Genomic DNA, 19,413 nt, shown 5'->3' on the forward strand with positions numbered 1-19,413 from the left:
ACCTCCACCTCCTAGAAAGTAGGGGTCTCCTCCTATAATTAAGGAACTCCTCTGAATCGTGCCCTCATTGTCAGAAACTTCAAATCCGAACACTGTAACCTTGATTGAGCCTCTAAACACTCTTGCCAGCCTACGAGACTCCCTGATAGGCTAACTCACATATCACTACCAAAAGGAGCTAAAGAGGAGACATGACAAGTTCTAACTTAGTTCTCTTTTCTTTTGGAACATGTATATATACTAGGCACCCAAAAATCCTAAGATGACTTGTATTGGGTTTAACCTTAGCAAAGACTTCTTTAAAAGTTTTATCTCTAAGGTAGGAGTGAGGACTTCTGTTTTGAATATAGACAATAATACAAGAGGCTTCTGCCCAAAGATAATATTCTAGATTTTGATCAAATATCATAGCTCTCGCAGCTTCTATAATTGTTCTATTCTTGCTTTCTGCTACCTCGTTTTGTTGTGAGTTATAAGGAATGGTATACTCCCTCTTAATTCATATTTCTTTAAAAAACTCTTTAAACAAATCTGTGATATATTCCCCTCCATTATTAGTCCTAAGAGTTTTAATTTTATGTCCTAATAAGTTTTCAGTTAAGGTTTTAAATTCTTTAAATCTCTTCAGAATTTCTTCTGACTATTTGCATTTTAAGAAGTAAATCCAAATTTTTCTAGAGATGTCATTTATAAAAAGCATCTAGTACCAGAATCCTCCAAGAGAAGGAACAAACATAGGTAAATCTGAGTGGATTAATTCCAAAACATTGTTAGTTTTTCTAGTGCTATCATGAAATGGACTTTTCATGTTCTTACCCAGAGTGCATCCTTTGCATATGTTTGAGTGATCTTTATTCAGTTTAGGTAAACTAGTAACCATCTTCTCCATAGTTGATAAGGTTTCAAAATTTAGATGTCCTAACCTTTTGTGTCATATTTCGTTTATATCAGCAGCTTCATGAATTAAGGCTTGAATAGGTCAACTAGGTTATGAATTTAATTCATACAAGTACCCTTTTCTTTGACCAATCAATTTTGCTTTCTTAAATAAGGAGTTCTTTACTTTATCGTCCATAAATGCAACATTATGTCCATCATCTTCAAGTGTTGTAACCAAGATTAGATTCCTTTTTATTCCTAATACATAAAGTACTCTTTTGAGAAGAAGAGAACTACATGACTTTAATTTCAAGGTGCAATTTCCAATTCCTTTGACGGAATGTGTTGAATTATCACCAATTTTTGATTTCGCCATTAACCTTTTCTAATATAGAGTCTAGTGCTTCTTTGTATCCTGTAATATGTCGAGATGATCCACTATCAATCACCCATGCCTTACTTGAGACTTCATTTGATAGTGTCGAATACAATACACGATTCTCAAGATCATAGTTATCTTCTTCCCTAATAATGTTTGTATAGTTCACTACTTGTTTAGAATTCTCAAGGCAATTAGATCTATAGTCTCCAAATTTTTCAAGCATTTTATTTTGGATAGATCTTTCTTAGGTTTGTCATCCTTTTGATTGCCCGTTTTCTTTATGAAGTGTTTCTTCTTGCTTTTATAGGAATTTGTGTTAAGAACATGAAGTTCTTCATCTTCAGTTTTCGATTTTCCCCCTTTCTTAAGTTTTCTGGATTCTTCCTGAAGACAATCTCCCTTAAGTCTATTGAAGTCAGGAAGATTATCTCTAGCACTTACTCCTTGTGCGAATGTTTCCAATGAATCTGGTAATCCATCTATAGCCATCAATGTTAGTTTTGTGTCATTGATGATGGTTCCTATACTTTCAAGTTCATCTCTTAGACTGGCAAACCTTAAAAAATAAGAATTCATCGATTCTCCCTTCTTTATTTGTATATGATTTAGTTACCTTTTTAGTGCAAGCACTGTTACATCCCAATTTTCGACACAATTTAAAATGTTCATATAGCCGTTGAGGTTCACATGAAGTCAGTTGACAGTTAAATTTGTCATAATCCTGTGAAATGGTAAGATGGTTAGTCGTTATAATTTCATATGAAGATAACACTGGTGCAGGAGCACCCACATAAAGATTGTACATATTGCTGCATTTCAGACTCTACCAAGTTGCAGAAGTTACCGAGCGCTAGAAATTGTTTAGGATAAGATCTTTCTTGGGATTTGTTTAGACCATTGTGGGGTCATTCTTCCCTATTCTATATTGATCTAGAATATTCTGTGAGTCATTTTGGCAGGAAGTCTCTTTGGGTCGATTTTCCTATTTTGTAATATTCTAGAATGTTTCGTAAACCGTCCTAGCAAGTATAAATAGAGTTTTTAGGTTTAGGTTTATTCAAATTTTTGGATACGAAGTTATGGGGAGAAGAAATCTTTAGGAGAGCAAGTGTATATATTGTTCACTTGATGAATCAATTAGAAGAATATTGTTATCTATCTCCTTCTGGTGCTGGTTCCTTTTGTTTTTGCTTCCATTGAATTTATCTCTCCATCATTTTTGGTATCAAAGCTCAGAAAAAGGTCTAGACAAAGATGAATTGTGAGTTTGTGTTTGTTGTGACAGGTTGGGAAGAGAACCTATAGAGTGGCCAAAAGACTAGGTTGAGTGGAGAGAACCTAGATAGGAGAAAATGGTCACAAGAGGGGATTTATCTCATGATAAAAGGATACTTTTAGATGCATGGGTTTCATCTTGTGATTTTCAGAAAAAGAAAAGAAAGGAAGAGAAAAAAAAGAAAAGAGAAGAGGAAGCTAGAATGAATCAAGAGATAGAAGAGAAAATGAGATTCCTTCATCATATTATTATAGTAAATATTTAATTCGTGCATTTAAATATAAAAACGATTTGGCATCATTATAATTTAATAATTTAAATAAGTGATGTTTTCAAGTACATATTATAATAATGTTCATAATATAATAACGTTTAAATTATAATATTCGAACTATAATTTCTTACTTTTAACCGATTAACACTTGGCATGGAAATCGATTTAATCTTTGACAATTTGAATTGTATAATTTTTCAACTTTATTTTCCTTTTAAAATTCGATTTGTTTGGCATTTGATTGGCTTCTTGTAACTGATGGTAGCCAAGGAGACTCGGCCAACCATTAAAGTTTGCCATGATTCGATTTTGGAGAGTATTCCTCTTTCCATTCTTCGAATCATTCCTGGCCGAGCTTGGATGTTGCAGCGTGTATATTTTCTATTATGAATGCATCTTGAGTCATCTTTGTGCCACTGCAATCAGTAGTCTAAAGGACACATGCAGCACTAGTGATGATAATTTCTGTGGTAAATTCGTGGATTTCTGGAGAGGATATAAATTGGATCTTTTGAATAAGCATGCCTTGCCTCTCGAAGGGAATATTGAAGCTTGGAAGCTCTCGGATTCCAGTATAATTATCTAAAAGAAACCACAGGCATGAGAGCTTGTGGAAGCCATAGTCGGTTGCTAAGAAGGGAACTTGGGCCTCTGTGATGCTCTGAAGTTCCGTCTACAAATATCTTCGGGTCATATTTCTTTGCAATTTGCTAATCTATTCTTCCCTCATATCTATATGTTTTGGCTTTATACACCTCGTATTTCTCTCTGAATTGTGCATGCAATAGCTATAGAGCTAATTGTTTTTCAGTGCGAGGAATATATGAGTGTGAGTGTTTTTGTGAATGCATGCCTGTTGCATGTCCGGAGCTATATATATGGTTATTATTATTTAGCTTTGTATTAAATCAGGAATATGTTGGTTCAGTATTTTATTGTATTTTATTGTAAGTCGGTTTATTTTATGAACTTTAGTTTTGGTGAGTCCGTTCACCCTTGTAGTGGACATCTTCGATGTGTTGTGGTTTTTATATTTTAATTCTTTGGGTGATGAGTTACAAGAAGCATTCTCTAATGCCTATGTTATTCTTCGTTGAAGTTGTAGTTTTATTCTCTGTGATTTTATCTGGAGATTATCAAGTCTATTACGTTCTCTTAATTTTTAGCAGTTCAGTCATTTATATATATCAGTGAATCATATTCTTTATTTATTCTTATTACTGATCATTGTATGATCAGTATGTATTGAGGACTTTGTTTCTATTCTTTCTGTGATTAGTATTTGTTGAAGACTTCTGAGAGAGCAGAGTTGTTTTTGGAATTTTGTTTTGTTCCATATTTCTAGTTCAAGGGAATGTGTGAATCTTAAACCACAGTAATTAAAAAGATAGAAAATATAGTCAGAATCATATCTCACAACCACAATCGGTTTCATTAACAGTCCAATGTCTTGTTCTTGATTTAACATTTGATTAACCACGAGAATACTCAATTCTGAATTAGAGGACAGTTTTCAATTGAATAGTATTAAGCAATATTTATGCATATGCAACTCCCATCCAATATTATTTTCTACCTTTTCAATCTGAATCGACATGTTCTCCTCAGTTGGTTAAGACTGAATTAATAGAGACAATCCATTAAGCTAGCTGCTGAAAACTAAAGCGTTTATGATTTTCAAATAATAAAAAGATCCTGGGTTCACACGAATTAAACAGCCCATTGAAACTGAGATAATCATGATCATTGGAAGGAATCCATAAGTATGCAATGCTTAAAAGTATTATCAGACATGAATTTAGAATATTTCGACACTGAGGAATTCACCTGGCTATGAAGCCATAGGAATGGTGAAGAGGTGTAAATTTTTAACCTGCAAACCAAAATCAAGAAATCAAATTTGAATAATGAACTATTAATAGCGCATGCTTGAACCGGTTGTTGTAATATCCTGCTACCAAGTTGTTTGGTGTGTTCAAAAACAACCAGGAAGCCCAATGGATGGCAAGATGACACCTATATGTTCCAGGTAGGGAGAGTCTTTCTCGTTAGAGATCGTGTGGGGGCAAGTTGTGGTCCGAGGTTGGGTGCTTAAGCCCCTAACAATGTTTCACCTCTCCTCAAGATGTCGGACATGCGTCGGACAAAGATAAGCTATGCATTCAATTGTTTATCGGAAACAGGTATTATCATTTTTGTTTATGAGGTAAGATTAAATTGAGTTAATTTATTGTTACCGCTAGATGCAAGATATAGATTCGTGGATTGTTTTTCATTTATATGAATATCGAATATAAGTATATTTCTAATCTTGAGACACTGTCACAGTTAAGCAATCGGAAGGAAAGGAACCTGAAGCCCAAATTGATTAAGTGATGACTACAACCCTAAGTGATATAGTGGGCTCAAAAGCCCTAAATTGATTCCGTGGTAGTGGAAGCCCTAATTGATTTCGTGGTAGTGGAAGCCCTAATTCATTCCATGGTAGCGGAAGCCCTAATTCATTCCGTGGTAGTGGAAGCCCTAAGTGATATAGCAGTATCAAAAGCCCTAAATGAACCGATGGTAAATGATACCCTAATTAATACAGTGGTATGTGATGCCCTAATTTAAAATATAGTGGTATTTAATTGTAATTATCATTTGATTTTGAGATAGCGGTTTTTAGATGTTAGTCATCATGTGAAATTGTTAGTGTATTTGTGGACTAACCCAAGTGGTTGCAAAAGCACCCCTAGTTTGATTTCGATCTCAGTTTCCGAGGTATGTGGTTTTCAATTTCTGTAGTAATTTCATTTGATGGTGTTTCAAGTTTTTAATTAAGAAATTTTGTCTAACTATTTTATTTTTTTTAACGGTAAATCTTATTCACATGAACATGAATGATATAACTATCTTCCTATGAAACGAAGTAATAACTGTATTGTTTGAGTATGTTAGATGTTAATTTAGACCCAAGAAAACTAGATGTTACCAATTTTCAATCCCCATGGTTGAGGACCTAGCAACTGCATAACAGGATACACACATTAAACACGCATGAGCTATTGGATAAAAACATTAATAATCTTAACTTAATTAAAGTACATACCTTTATTGGATTATTGTTGACTTTTCCACCACATCATTGTAATACATTTTTATGTACGTACACATAGATATAAATTAAAAGTGACATCGTAATATTATTTTTATACAAGATTTTATCTATTTACTATGCACATTTAAATACATGTACAAGAAGATAAAAGAAATCTTCCAAGATGAAACATGTATTTAGATATACATATTTAAAAGGTACAACTTTGGGTAAACATTTACTATGTGCCATCTTAATAAGATGTAATTACGTGCAAGTAAATAATATGTTTATAATATTCTTTTGATTTATAACCTTCAAGTTCTTTTCCATATTTATTCAATTCTTTTTAGAAACCGAAATGTACACGTGGCATATAATATCGGTGTTCAAGAAGACAAATCTTTTAATTTTTTAAGAGTTACAGCTTCTTGGAAGCCTTGATATATCGAATGCCTCTATATATTTGAGAGTCATGAGAAACCCGAAGAACATGAAATGATTTCTCCTTCCACCCAATTTATGATATACCTCTGCAGTTCTTGTCATGTTATTTTCCTTCTCAGTTTGCCTTTGCTGGAAGTCGTCATTGATAATCACTCTGAGTTTTGCGTCCGGAATTACTCCAGAGAAGGAACTAGTTGTTAGCATACAGCCAAAGCTCACGTCTTCCATTCTCAAACCAAGTTCTGTGGTCAAACTTTCCTATTCATATTGTTGTATGTTTTTCTTAAACTATTTTCGTATTTGCAGCAGGAAGGAATGTATCATGAAAATTCCGTACATTACTTCTAGAATTCAATCGAATGGATATTCAATAGTCCAATTTCTCTATGTTGTTGAGTCAAGACCAAATGTGCATGATATGTTCATACATCTTTGTTTTACTGAAGTATATCAAAAATCGAATTATATCCTTGCAAGCTTAGTAAGATCATTCTCTGTTATTTGATATACTACAAATTGCAATGTTCCAACCCCTATTGGAGCTTAGCAAAAGAGTGGATACTCTAAGATTGTAAACACCTGGGACTCACCTCACTATATGGCCAAGGAAAAGGGTGAAGAGGTGAGAGAGAGGAATCTGCAATAGCATGAAAACAAAATCAGACGTGACATAACAATTATTTATTATTTTAAAAGGAATCATTTAATAGCTCATGCATGTCTAATTCATTCTCTGTTGTCAAGTCAAGTGGTGTGGTGTGATTAAGTACTAGGATGCTCAGTGGCTTGCAAGGTGTTCCATGTCTATTCCGTGTAGGGAGGGTCTTTCTAGTTAGAGAAAGTGTGGGATAAGTTCGAGATTTGTGGTTGGGAAGTTAAGCCCCTGACAATGTTTCCCCTCTCCACAAGATGTCAGGACGTGTATCAGATAAAGATACAGAGTATAACTCTTCAATGTTTAGACTTGAGTGAATTAATAAGTATAATTCTAAAGATGCTTTATTATCTGCGAATTGTCTTTAGGGCAGTGTTGATCACGGAGCAGACTTCTATTAATTGTGTTTCCTTAACCTTCAACCATACCCTACATAAGTATAGAACCAAGGGGCATGTCCTTACAAAGGACATGTCCCTTCCAAAGTCGGTTTTGACACACCTCCTAAAATCAGCGACTTTCCAAGCAATAAAATAGTTTAGCTCCTAAACTAACCAAGGAGATTAGTTAGTCCTAAAACTAGTTTCTCAAGATAGGCGTCGATACCTATTAAGAGGATAAGACAAATTAAATAATGACTTCAAAAAGGATTAATACAAGAACAGATCACTACACTCTATAATCAGATTAGTATGATTAAAGTTATGGAATTAACAATCCAAAGGACAGAAAATGTTCCCGAAGCTTCTCCTTCCAATTCTAGACCATCCAGGAAAAGAATTTGCAAAATTGGTGCCTCCACTTCTAAAAGGAAGAGAAGTAAAAATAAAGAAACTGATAATGTCCCTAAAACCCCACTGTCCATAAAGACCAGGTCTACCACTTGGAGAGACAAGAGTAAAACTATAGAAACAGAAGAGGGAATATCTAAGCAACAACCTAGTAGTGATAATGATAATGTTGATTAAACCTTACATTCGCATGGGGAAGAAACTTCAAAGAAACATCCTGAAGAAGCAGCTACCGAGGAAATGACCACTAGCAGGAGGAAACGAAAGAGTCCTCCATGCTCGTAGGATGCAAGGCTTCTTGAAAGTGACAGGGATGCTAAGGCTTTTATTCTAGTTGTTAACCTGGAATCCTTTGAATTTGTGGAGAGGTCCTCTTCGGAGGTAGTGTTTCAACAAAATGTAGCCAGTGACACTGAATTCAACAACCAAAATCCACAAACAGAAGTTAACCCTAGTGTTAACTATATACTTATTGACAATGATGAGGATTTTGAGGAGTCCAAAGGGTTTGAAGAAAATTTTGTTATGCAGGACATTCGTAGGGATTCAAAAGACTCTCCTTCTGAAGAATACTCAAAATTTGGAAAAGATATTGTTGAGGAAGTGTTAGAAAAACTTAATCAGGATGGATTAGAGACGTTGGCTAAGGCAGCAGCTAAGTCTAGTGAGGAGGGAAATGTAGTGACAACCCTTGCTCTATGGAAGGAAGAATCCTCCACACCACAAAGCACAGTAAAAACTCCTCACCTGGCACCTGACTGGGTAGATATTCTCAATCAAGAACCCTTGCCATTGCCTGATTTGTCTACACCCCTGGCTGCAGGGATAAATTTATATCAACAATTGTTGTGGGAAAGGGCACAGTGGAAATTAGAAAAAGAAAAACTGAAAAGTGTCATTGATGAGCAAGGCCATCAACTAGAGAAGAAATCAGACCAAATTGAGGTTTTGAAGAGATGGATTGATCAAATCACAAGGTTGATTCCTAAGCTTATGGCATGCAAATCACCATCTCCGGTGTATGCATTATTCCTTAAGGAACAGCTTGCTAATTTTAAATTGACACGAGTTGTAGAAGGATTCAGTCCCTCTATTTCAACCCCTCATTTATTCTATTATGCATTCCAATCCGTTCCAATGACCCTAAAAAAATTGTTGTGTGAACTATACCTGCATAACTTGGTAGTGCCAGATGATATAGAATGGAACTCACTCCTTTATGTAGGAGATGTGCAATTAAGGGCAATTATGTCCTGGATGTAGAACGAAATAAGCAAGAAGCACCAAGCTGCACCATATAGAGATAATGAGATTGTTAGATTGTGGTGACTGATCAGGAAAGTACTGTACATACTTCATAAATAGTGGCCGACATATGGCTGACATGTTATAACCCTAAAGCAGTTTAATACTTGTATAAAAGGGCTTAGGGTTGGGTATTTTTCATTATGTTGTGATGCGAAATTGGTTCTTGCGGCGGTATTGAGCTGTAAGGGATTACGGATTGTAATCAGGTTGTAATCACTGGATTGTAATAAGATCGGACTTGCTATTTGGTGGACGTAGCCCAGGGATTGGGTGAACCACGTTAAATCTTGGTGCCTTGTGTTCATTTCTGTGTGTTCTATTATTTTTTTCTGTTATTTTTTATATTTGCATGTAGTTTTTATTTCTGTCCGTGGTTTATCCTAACAGAGATGACAACTCCCTAGCTTATGAGGCCTGAAGTTCAACATTCCAAGCGGACTTTTCTAGACTGACTTTCTATTACAAGAAACCCAAGCGGAGCTAACAAGCTGTACCCAGTAAGAAAGCAAGCTTTTACAAATTGGGATCAGCATTCATCTCATGATATTGCAGCAGCAATCAGTGCCTCAAGACAAAGATGGATACGGATGTCACATGAACTAAAGACAAGGGAACCTCACTCTCCGCAGAATCTAACTCTTTCCACTAGAAGAGTCCCATGGTAAATCATGTTGGATAGGAGTCCACGCAATTACTGGTTTCCATTAAGGTTTCAGCCTCCTGCAGCCATTGCTAGCAATGAATGACAATGCAGAAGATCATGATATATCTACAGAAGTCCAGCAATGGAAAAGGCTCAAAGAAAATCATGGGTATTTTGATTATGTTAAGGATGAACCTTGGGAAAAGATGGCTAGTGACTTGAGACTTTGTGCCAGAATCAAGAATTTCATTGTTGTTGGGGACCAGCAATAGTGCAGTTTGCGGGAATGATGGACCTCCAAAAGGCCACATTTCTTAGTTCTTTTTATCCTTAGTTCTTTTTATCCTCCTTTCAAACAGTTATTTTTCAAAGTAGACATGACTTTATGGTTTTCAAGCATATGAACTTATGGTTTTTATGTATATGTTATATATATGTGAAGACATGAAATAGAAATATGGATAATTTAAAGACATGATATTTGTTTGAATTCATGAACGGGAATGGTATAATGCAGTAGCTATACATGCTGATAAATGTTTCCCTTCCCATGCTATGTTTTGGGTAGTCTTCCTCCTGTAGCCATAGGACTTGCAAGAGTGTTAATTGGAACTTTACACCTCTATCCTAATATTGATGATAAGAATATATATGTATATGGAAGGTTGTGTGCGCATTGATTATTTTGTGGGTGTTTACCGCAGGCATTCAAGGACCAACATTGTGGCGCTAGAATAGTCAAAGCCAACCGTGGATTTCAAGACCTTCAGAAGCGGGGCAAATCAATTATTACTTTCTATTGCATGCAACGCACGGATGTAGTTCCCTCAACATACTATATTCCTAGAAGATTTATTCATGTTTAATGTTGTTTTTGTTTTGAAACTTTATGAATCTATAACTGATCCTCATTTATGGAGTGATATTAGATTTATAAGGTAGTTGTAAGTTTTCCTTCAAATAAACGACTGTTGTAACTTTTTAGAAATTAAGTCAAAGGGGTCGAATGAGTTGATTTTCATAATAGAGCTATTGTGATATTGTTTTTCAATCAAGTTTAATCTTTCTCCATGAATGAATAGAATGCACAGTTCAAGTTTATATCTTTTATCTTGATTGTATTTTCTGTTCACTCACCCAAGGGGGCCCACTTGGTGAGTGAATTGTTATGTTAGAGTATGATTCATTTTCCTGCTCATTTCTAAGTATGGTAGAACTTTGTTGCTCCTACAGCCACTGATAACAGAACTGGTAGATTGTTCCTACAGCATAGGTGGTTAGAGTAACTCCTACCTGTGATTACATGCCTTGGTAGAGTAAATTCATTTACTGGTTTTAGCATAGTTGTTCTAAAGCTCAAGCATTTGAATTCCATAGGTTAGCCTTAAGATTGAGAGAGCTTGAAGCATATACTTTGCGAATGTCATTCCAAGTTTACGTCCGTGGTCGATAATTAAATGAGACTAAATAATTCATTTAGAAACCAATTAGGGTGTCACCCTGAATAGATAGTCCATTGTTGTGGGTTTCTAATACCATTATTTGGTGAAGCGTTGAGACTCAAAAACTACACAGTTGAATCCTAATAGCAATATCACATTTTGGCTTGCTATGGAAAATATCTCCTCGTTATAATTGGTGAGCTTAAGAGGCTTTACAATGAATGCCTCATAAGGCATGACACTTGTTGTTGAAGGTTTTAAAAATGGGGTTGCAAGAAAATTGGGATTAACAATGAAAAGTAGTAACTCAATTCTTATGAAAGGTATTGACCCTTTCACTAATAATGTATAAAGGAGAAATCATTCCAAGCATTCAAGGATCGTGTATCTATCATCACTCGCCAATACAGAAATTCAGCACTCACTCAATCATCATTCCTCAATCTATGAATTCCACATTCATTCAATCATCATTCACTTACATTTCAAATCATTCAAAAGAAATCATTGTATCATTCATCAAATATCAATTGGAAATCAAGCAAAGACACACACACATAAAATACTTTGAGAAATAGCTATCAAAACATGCAAAGGGACAAGAAATATGAATAAAACTTGCTAAAATATGTTAAGTTTACACTCAGAAACATTAAAAGTAAGAAAATTATTGCATCAAAAATTAATAATGGTGGGCGAGTTTTGGAACTTTGGGAGAAAAACTGCAAACCAAGAACGAGAATTGCAAACGAAACTTTCGCGTACTAAATGAAGTTTATAGACCAATAAACATAAAAAAACATTGAAAGGATTGCATAAACAATAAGAATGGTGGATGGAGGTCGGGGGTCATTTCTTGCAGGGATCTTAATTGTGATTTTAACAATAAATATGCAGAGATTTGTATCTAGATATATATTATGTAACATTTTATGATCATGATTCATCATTTGCCTATTACTTGTTTAGACTGCAGTTTGAAGGCCATTTTAGGGAAACACCAAAACAATGCTGAGGGTAGCACCCCTTGTAGGGGTCTAGAGGTGATTAAAAGAGATGCAGAGAGATAGGTAAAGATCTTGTGGGAGAGAGGAGAGATCGAGATAAACATAGGGAGAGAGGATAGAGGAAGATTGATAGGGAGAGAGATGGGTCTAGAATTCAAGGGAGATAAAGAGAGTGAGAGAATATCTATAGGAGCTTGCTGATTACTGAAATTTGACTGAGTGAATATTTCTAAATCTTCTACAACCTAGAATCTGCATTATAACTCCTAGAGATCTTAAACTGGTGCCAAACATCCTACCAAAATATACAAGAGAGATAATACTTAAATGGAATGTTTCATGTATATAATCTAATGAGGAGAATGGAACACATTTGAAGACAAGGATACCAATTTCCCAAAAATTTCACTATTGTTTGCTTAGGGACTGAGCATCTGAGTGGGAGCTATGGGAGACTCCTAGGGATTTGCGAGACAGACATAGGACTCCTTGGAGTCCATTAGTACACTAGTAAAATTTGATTGATGCAATTTGTTTCCACCTCTATCTCAAATATTTTTAGAAGGTAGGTGCCACAACTTTCTCATCGAGATGAGTTCACTTGACACTTTCGATTCTATAAGTCAAGTAAGTCCTCCAGTTCACAGTTCTTGAAGAAACTTTGTCAGTGTGACTTGTGCATGCCTAGAGTGCATTTATTATAATCCATTTCCTTTGTTTTGTAAACGTCAAATATGGTCTACAAATATTAGAATACTATAATTTTTATGTTGCTTGAATTTGAAAGTAAAATCTTGTTAGAGAGAGAGCATTGGTCACCATTAGATATTGTGTGATGCAACCCTTACAACTTGTGCTTTTTATACAATGCATAACCAACTAATATTGAGATAACATGCACCCAAACTGCTGTTTTTTGAAAATTGTCAAAACAAAATATAAAATAAAATATTTGGAACATTTGGGCACTTAAGAAACACATAATCTTTTTATGTAGTGGAGTTTCTTTCATTCTGACCTTACAACATAAATAGAGTGCATAAAATACAAAAATCATGATCAAGTGGAACTATGAAATAATTGTAATTAGTATAAATACTCACCAAACAACGCAGTTACCACACACCAAAGCGATGCATGCATTCCACCCTAAAACAAAGAAAATGAAGGGAAATTTTGAATATCAACTTTAATATACGCAAAGTTGGTCATGCCAACATCCCTAAAATGACAAATTTATAGAATATAAAACAAATAAATACCACTAATATAAATAAATTTAGTAAGGGCATATAATGCACTGTCATGTATAGTCTTTAACGAGTATTACAAACCAATCCTAGAAAAAAATAAGTTCTAATTTGTATTGGCTCAGTGATGACAAGAAAGCAAAACAGCTAACAGAAGAATATTCATTTATCTATACCAGCACCTTAGACCGCTTCCACCCCCAATCATCTCTTCTAAGCAATCTATGGTTCTTCCCTCTTTTATGAATATTACATATTAATAAGGTAATAATGGTAAGACATTATTTAAGAGAGAATGATAAGAGATGGTTTTTTAAAAAATATTTTTTAAACATATTATAATTTAGGTTGTTGGCTGATGAGTTCAACACCTAAAATAAAAAGGTTTGATGGAGGAACAAGTGGATGTAGCCTTTTAGGTGTATCGTGCTTCCTCTTTTTTAGGATCAAAAAATAACCTATGCAATGTACAAAGTTCCTATGATATTTAAATGGTGATTACCCCGATGTTGCATGCAATTTTCTGTCTAGGTGTTAGAGGATCTCTGATTCAATCCCTATGAAGAAAAATTGATTGTTGCCAAATAGCAGCCCCATACTTGCTGCCAGACAGATGCTAGAGAACATGATTTCCTTTTGTGAGAAGATTGTTTGTGCTTTCCAGTGTCACATGTGTTATCATTAATCACATCGCTGTAACTCGCTGTAACTCGATGTTGATGGTGTTACTAAATTGCAATATCATCTTCAACTTTTCACAAAATATAGCAATTCAAAATGTTCTGAAAAGTTAAAAGATTTGAGAGAACGAATTCCAGAAACATTTATAAAAAGATTTTTTAAGCTGAAAGAGCAGTTACACACAGGCAGGAATATTTGATAATATGAATACCATCTGGTTGGAAGGACTGCCCAGCCAAGAGAAATCTGCTTCTATAATAAATAGAGCAGCCACAATGCTTCTCTCTGATGAAAGGGAAAAACCTCTGCTAACTACGGATTTACTTGAAGGAATTGGCAATTCAAAGCTGTGAAGTAGTGCAAGAGGAACTAGAACCAGGAGATCTTGGGCTCACATGCCTAATACCATCTTTTTGTTGCTTGTAAGATGTATTAGCAATAGCGCCAAGCACACAGAAACATCATTCATAAATGCAGTGTCAAAGGTGGAGAGGCAAACGTTTGTTATAAAGTTTAATACAAAAAAATTGCTGTACAAAATTTAAGATTATGTTTTTTAGTTAAACCAGAAAAGCAATAATCTGCAAAAACAAATATCGCAGTTATACCCGATTAATTGTGAATCATGGAACAAACTGATTTTTTCCCTGAAAAATCCCAATTCGTAAAAAAATTGACCAATTGCTGACCCAGCTTTCTTTTCTTTTCTTTTATTAAATCAAATTAACATCATGTTAAAATCCCTAAAAATAACGAAAAAGTGTGAAAATAAAAATAACGAAAAAGTGTGAAAATTTTGGAGTGAAAACCCACAATAACCTAAAAGACCTCACAAAACTACCAAATGACTTAGAAATAAGGCCAAGTCCATGAAAAAATCAAAGTGAGTGCAGAATCTGCATAGAAAATGTTTTCTATTTGTCCCTTAGTTTCCTTTCTGACCTCGAGAAAACCCTAAAAAGAGGAGTGGGAGGAACAATGGCAGTCATCAACCAAATTTGAAAAGGCCTCAATCATCAAAAACCATGGGGAGGCATGCTAGATAGTGTCAAAACACCTAATGAATCTGCTCTAAATCGTGGCTGTGATATGGCTTGAGCTCTCTACATGCTCCGCCCATGGAATCTGATGCAAAAAAAAATATTAATTTCAAAATTATGACTATTATGTGCTTTATAGATGACACCTAGGCAAGGATTAAGTGAGCCCCTATAGTTTATAATTAATACTATGAAGCAGTTTTAATATTTAAACTGTTGTTGACTTTTAATTACACCAAGAGACATTCTACAGTCGCATATAGAAGTAAAAACCTTTGTCAGTTTATAGACAATTCATTTAATTAAACAGCTTGCATTGCACTAGTTGTAATTACAGAAAGATTTTAAACATTAACTGACCACTTCCATTACCAAGTTTTCAAAAAGAAATTTGAAGTTTAACATATTTAAATATTCATGTCAGGTTATGATGAACCTCTGTGCTGCGGTTACATTAACATGATCTTGCTGCTCCAATGAAATAAAGCGGCATTAACAAATTTAGCGAACACCCCATTGAAATTTAGAAAAGGAAGTCTTCTAAGATGAACAGTTAGCATTTATAATGTTGAAGCAATCTTTTTCTTTAAATCTAACAATATGTTATCCAGATTCATGAAAACCACAATTTTCATTTTTTTTTTTTGATAGGTGACCATTTTCATTTTTTAAGAGGAAAACTGCAATTATTTATCTACCTTTCCTATTTATTGCACAAACCTCCATTTTTGCTATGCTATAAAGATTCACACTTGACAGTCAAGTAGAAAAATTCTTTCAGTGATTTTATTGGGATACAATGCTTAGAAACCAACACTATTTTTAGGTAACTGACACTGCAAAAAATGCAATTACGAATACGGCGGGTGATTTTCGAGCCACAGATATGAGTGTTAGCAGTTTTAGAAGGATGTGTCTTCTAAGTCTTTAGCAGTGTGAGAAGGCTGTTTTGTGTGAATTTTTAGCATCAATGTTTCAGATCATACTCCATAATTCATCATCAGGATGAGAGATTCCCAACACCTTGAGTATTTTTAGGCTCTAACTTGTTCTTGCACTTCCTCCATCAAGGGTCTTCAAGGACCCTCCAATTATATGTTCCCTTGAGATGGAACGATTCGCAATTGATGGAGTATGTCCATCAGTCCAAGATATCTTTCCTTGTACTCCTCGTCTAATGGCATTTGTACAGAATCTACAAATGGTTGTCTTACTTTGTTGACAAGGTTCATTTCGTCAAGGAGCAATAAGTTTCTGGTAGTTTCTTGTCATCTTTTGCTCTATCCTCTTTGTTCTACAATCCTAAAAGATCATCTGATCACTTGGTCTTGACCACCTTGTGTGCCCTTCTTTCTTTTCTTGGGATACAAGGGCATCAATCACAAAATATTGACCTGATTTTTTCCAAGTCAGCGATTGCCAAATGTTTATTATAATACCTGGTAAACCACATACATGAAATAATAATACAGATGGCAGTGTATACTAGATATTGGAGTAAAATATATCTTTATTAGCTCATGCACTCATCCAAATACATTTGACAATACCATACTACCTTCCTTGGCATACACAACATGTTTAAAGGACCTGACAGTTGCCAAGAGGAACATAATCATCAATTAACTGTGACGACAATGAATACGTTAACCGATAACTAATGTTATCAAACATATCAGTAGGCATTGCATGTTGACTACACACACTACATCAATGGTCAACCTCACAGGACTTATAAACTTTTGCGTCGGATGTTTGGAGCTTCTCCTTCCTTCCAGCTTGGCACCTGTGGGATTACGACCCTGATACTTAACCTCTGATAGCTCCTTGGCATATGTCAAAAGCAATCCCAATCCCTTACCTCCCTTTCACAAGTTCTTGGCATATGTTGGGCAGCAACCACAATCCTTGATCTCTTATAGGCTCCTGGTAGCCAACGATCCCAATCTTTGAGCTCTGACAAATCCTTGGCATAAACCGAATACCAACTCTAATCTGTGAACTCTGATGACTCCTTGAGAAAATAGTGTCTCTTAAGATTTTGAAAAGGGACATGACAACTTGTTCTTTACAAACCCCCAGTTAAGCATTTCCATCCTAAACCACCATAGCTGCATGTTTGTTTACGAAATATTAACCAGTGAACCAAACATCCATTCTCCATGATGAAAACACTACGCCCACCTAATGAACTTTTTAAGGTAGTAACATATACTCCAAAGGCAAATCTATAAATACTATTTTACTAATCTAATTAAGCAAGCACTTGTTGTCCACTCAAATAGCAACCAGTTGCATCATCTGTGCATCACTAGCTCCACCATTATATAAAATGAAAAACTGTCACTGAAATTTTTCAGTTAAGTAATATTTTGGTTACATTCCAAAGTTAACTAGGATGTTTCCTATGATAAAAACCTTGTTCTCACATTCTTCCAACCATTTCCTATCATGTTTTTTGTCATGTCCCCTCTTTCACACTAGTTCTTTAGGCCCCTGGATAATCTATCTCCACATCCGGATAGATTAATGGCATTACCAATAAGGATGCCTACCAATCACAAGGGAAGATTTATATTAAGTTCGTCATTTAATGTATCAAAATACTTTAATAAAGTTACTTTATGTTTTAATAAGGCATTCACTTTATAAAGTGACTTAACTGACTAGAAGACGAAATTAGTGTTTTATCCCACGTCTCTTATTCCAACACTTTTCCCTCACTTCAAGGTTATAAGTAAGAGACTCCGTCTTGGGAAAGGCACAACAAATATATGATATTTCTATTAATCTTAATGGTTGCTTAATGTGACTGGATTCTTCTAAGGACGAAAACCCTTAGAGAAGAATAAGTGAGACTAGACGCCAAATCTAGTACTCACCTCACATACTCAGAACTGAATTCGAATGGGTCTATTGGGTACCTAGTGGGAACTGGAATTTAAACAGCAAATTGAAGAACAGGTCGGTGTATAGTGTTGGCATTTACATATCACCAGGTTGATGCTGAGACAGCAGACAGGGAGAGAGTCCTTCCACAGCTGAAGATATTGGTGAAGACTCGAGTGAGTATGACCTCTGTGTTTCAGATTTATATATTGACAGTATTCCCTTCATATAGCTGAGTTCACGGGTTAGGGGAAGTATAGACAGGCCGGCATCTTTAAACTCTTCCCATGGTGGCATCCTGTACGTGAATATCAGCATCTCAGGAAGGAGCCATTGACAGGAACTGGTCATTACATTAAATGGAGACTGCAGAACAGGTGTGGAAACGATAAATGGTAATGGGAGACCACGATGCATAGTCTGGAAGTGATCACGGAAGAGCTACTGTGTGTTAACGGCATCTTCATCAGGCAGCAGACATAATATGACCTTCAGCAGCACGGGTATTTCACATCCCTTGTTTTGGATAATTGCATCAATTTCATCTTTCCCCCACAGCTGAGTCGGGTCCTATCCGTAGCTTGGGTTGGCAGAAACACTCCAGTAACAGTCGGCAGACTGGTGAAACGCCTGGAAGTGGTGACGGCTGAGTGTTCATTGTTTTTTTTCAAACTCTCTTGATGGCTTTCATCATTTTTACGGGTCTGTCCCTCCTTACTCATTCTGCATTATTTATATTGTAAATCTCAGCTAATTTGGTAAAGACTGTAATCCTATTCCCTGAAGTATAGATTAATGGCCATTGATTCACTGTTATGAATGAAATACATTATCATTAAGTTCTGAATCAAATTCCACTTCAGACTTGCCTGCAACTTGGTATGTTTGGTTGATACATCTATTTCACAGTATTAGTTTTTCTGAAACAGTATAAGGCATGATATAGTAATAAATTGTTCAAGGATCTTTTTCATAAGAATTGTTCGAAGAAATTCCAGCTAGTCAAAGTCATTATTTCTTAATCAAAACCAGCAGAGAATATTACATTTTTGGGGATATTAGTTCTAGCATGGGTTCCATGGTCTTCACACATAATGCCAAAACCTACAAGAATAAATCTACAGTAAACTACAGTAATCAAACGATGTAAAATTCCTCCACTGGTGGTGTCACTACCATTCAAACCAAAGTCAACGTTTTTAATGGGTTATAGATCTGTTGATTTGGTCTGCCAACAAATGCTATGTCTGTAAGCTGATAAAGAAAGTACTATAAACACAATTTTCTGACAACTATTTTCCACGTCCATTCCATTGACAATAATATTTGCCATCTCAAATGCCTGATTGCCTGCATTGCTCAGAAATAAT

General features: G+C 35.3%; 1 protein-coding gene across 14 annotated transcripts in view; it reads right to left on the reverse strand.

Moving 5' to 3' along the window:
• The window catches only part of ALDH7B4 (aldehyde dehydrogenase 7B4), a 118,445-nt gene that overhangs the window by 46,020 nt on the left and 53,012 nt on the right, over positions 1 to 19,413 (reverse strand). For all 14 annotated transcript variants that reach the window (XM_089815326.1, XM_089815327.1, XM_089815317.1 and 11 more), the window contains exon 9: positions 13,287 to 13,332. In XM_089815326.1, the coding sequence (XP_089671452.1) occupies positions 13,287 to 13,332 (46 nt within the window). The remainder of the gene's footprint in view (positions 1 to 13,286; positions 13,333 to 19,413) is intronic.

Source organism: Cupressus sempervirens, chromosome 2 (genome assembly GCF_028749045.1).
Source record: "Cupressus sempervirens isolate cs-2001-9-10 chromosome 2, ASM2874904v1, whole genome shotgun sequence".
Lineage (NCBI taxonomy): Eukaryota > Viridiplantae > Streptophyta > Pinopsida > Cupressales > Cupressaceae > Cupressus > Cupressus sempervirens.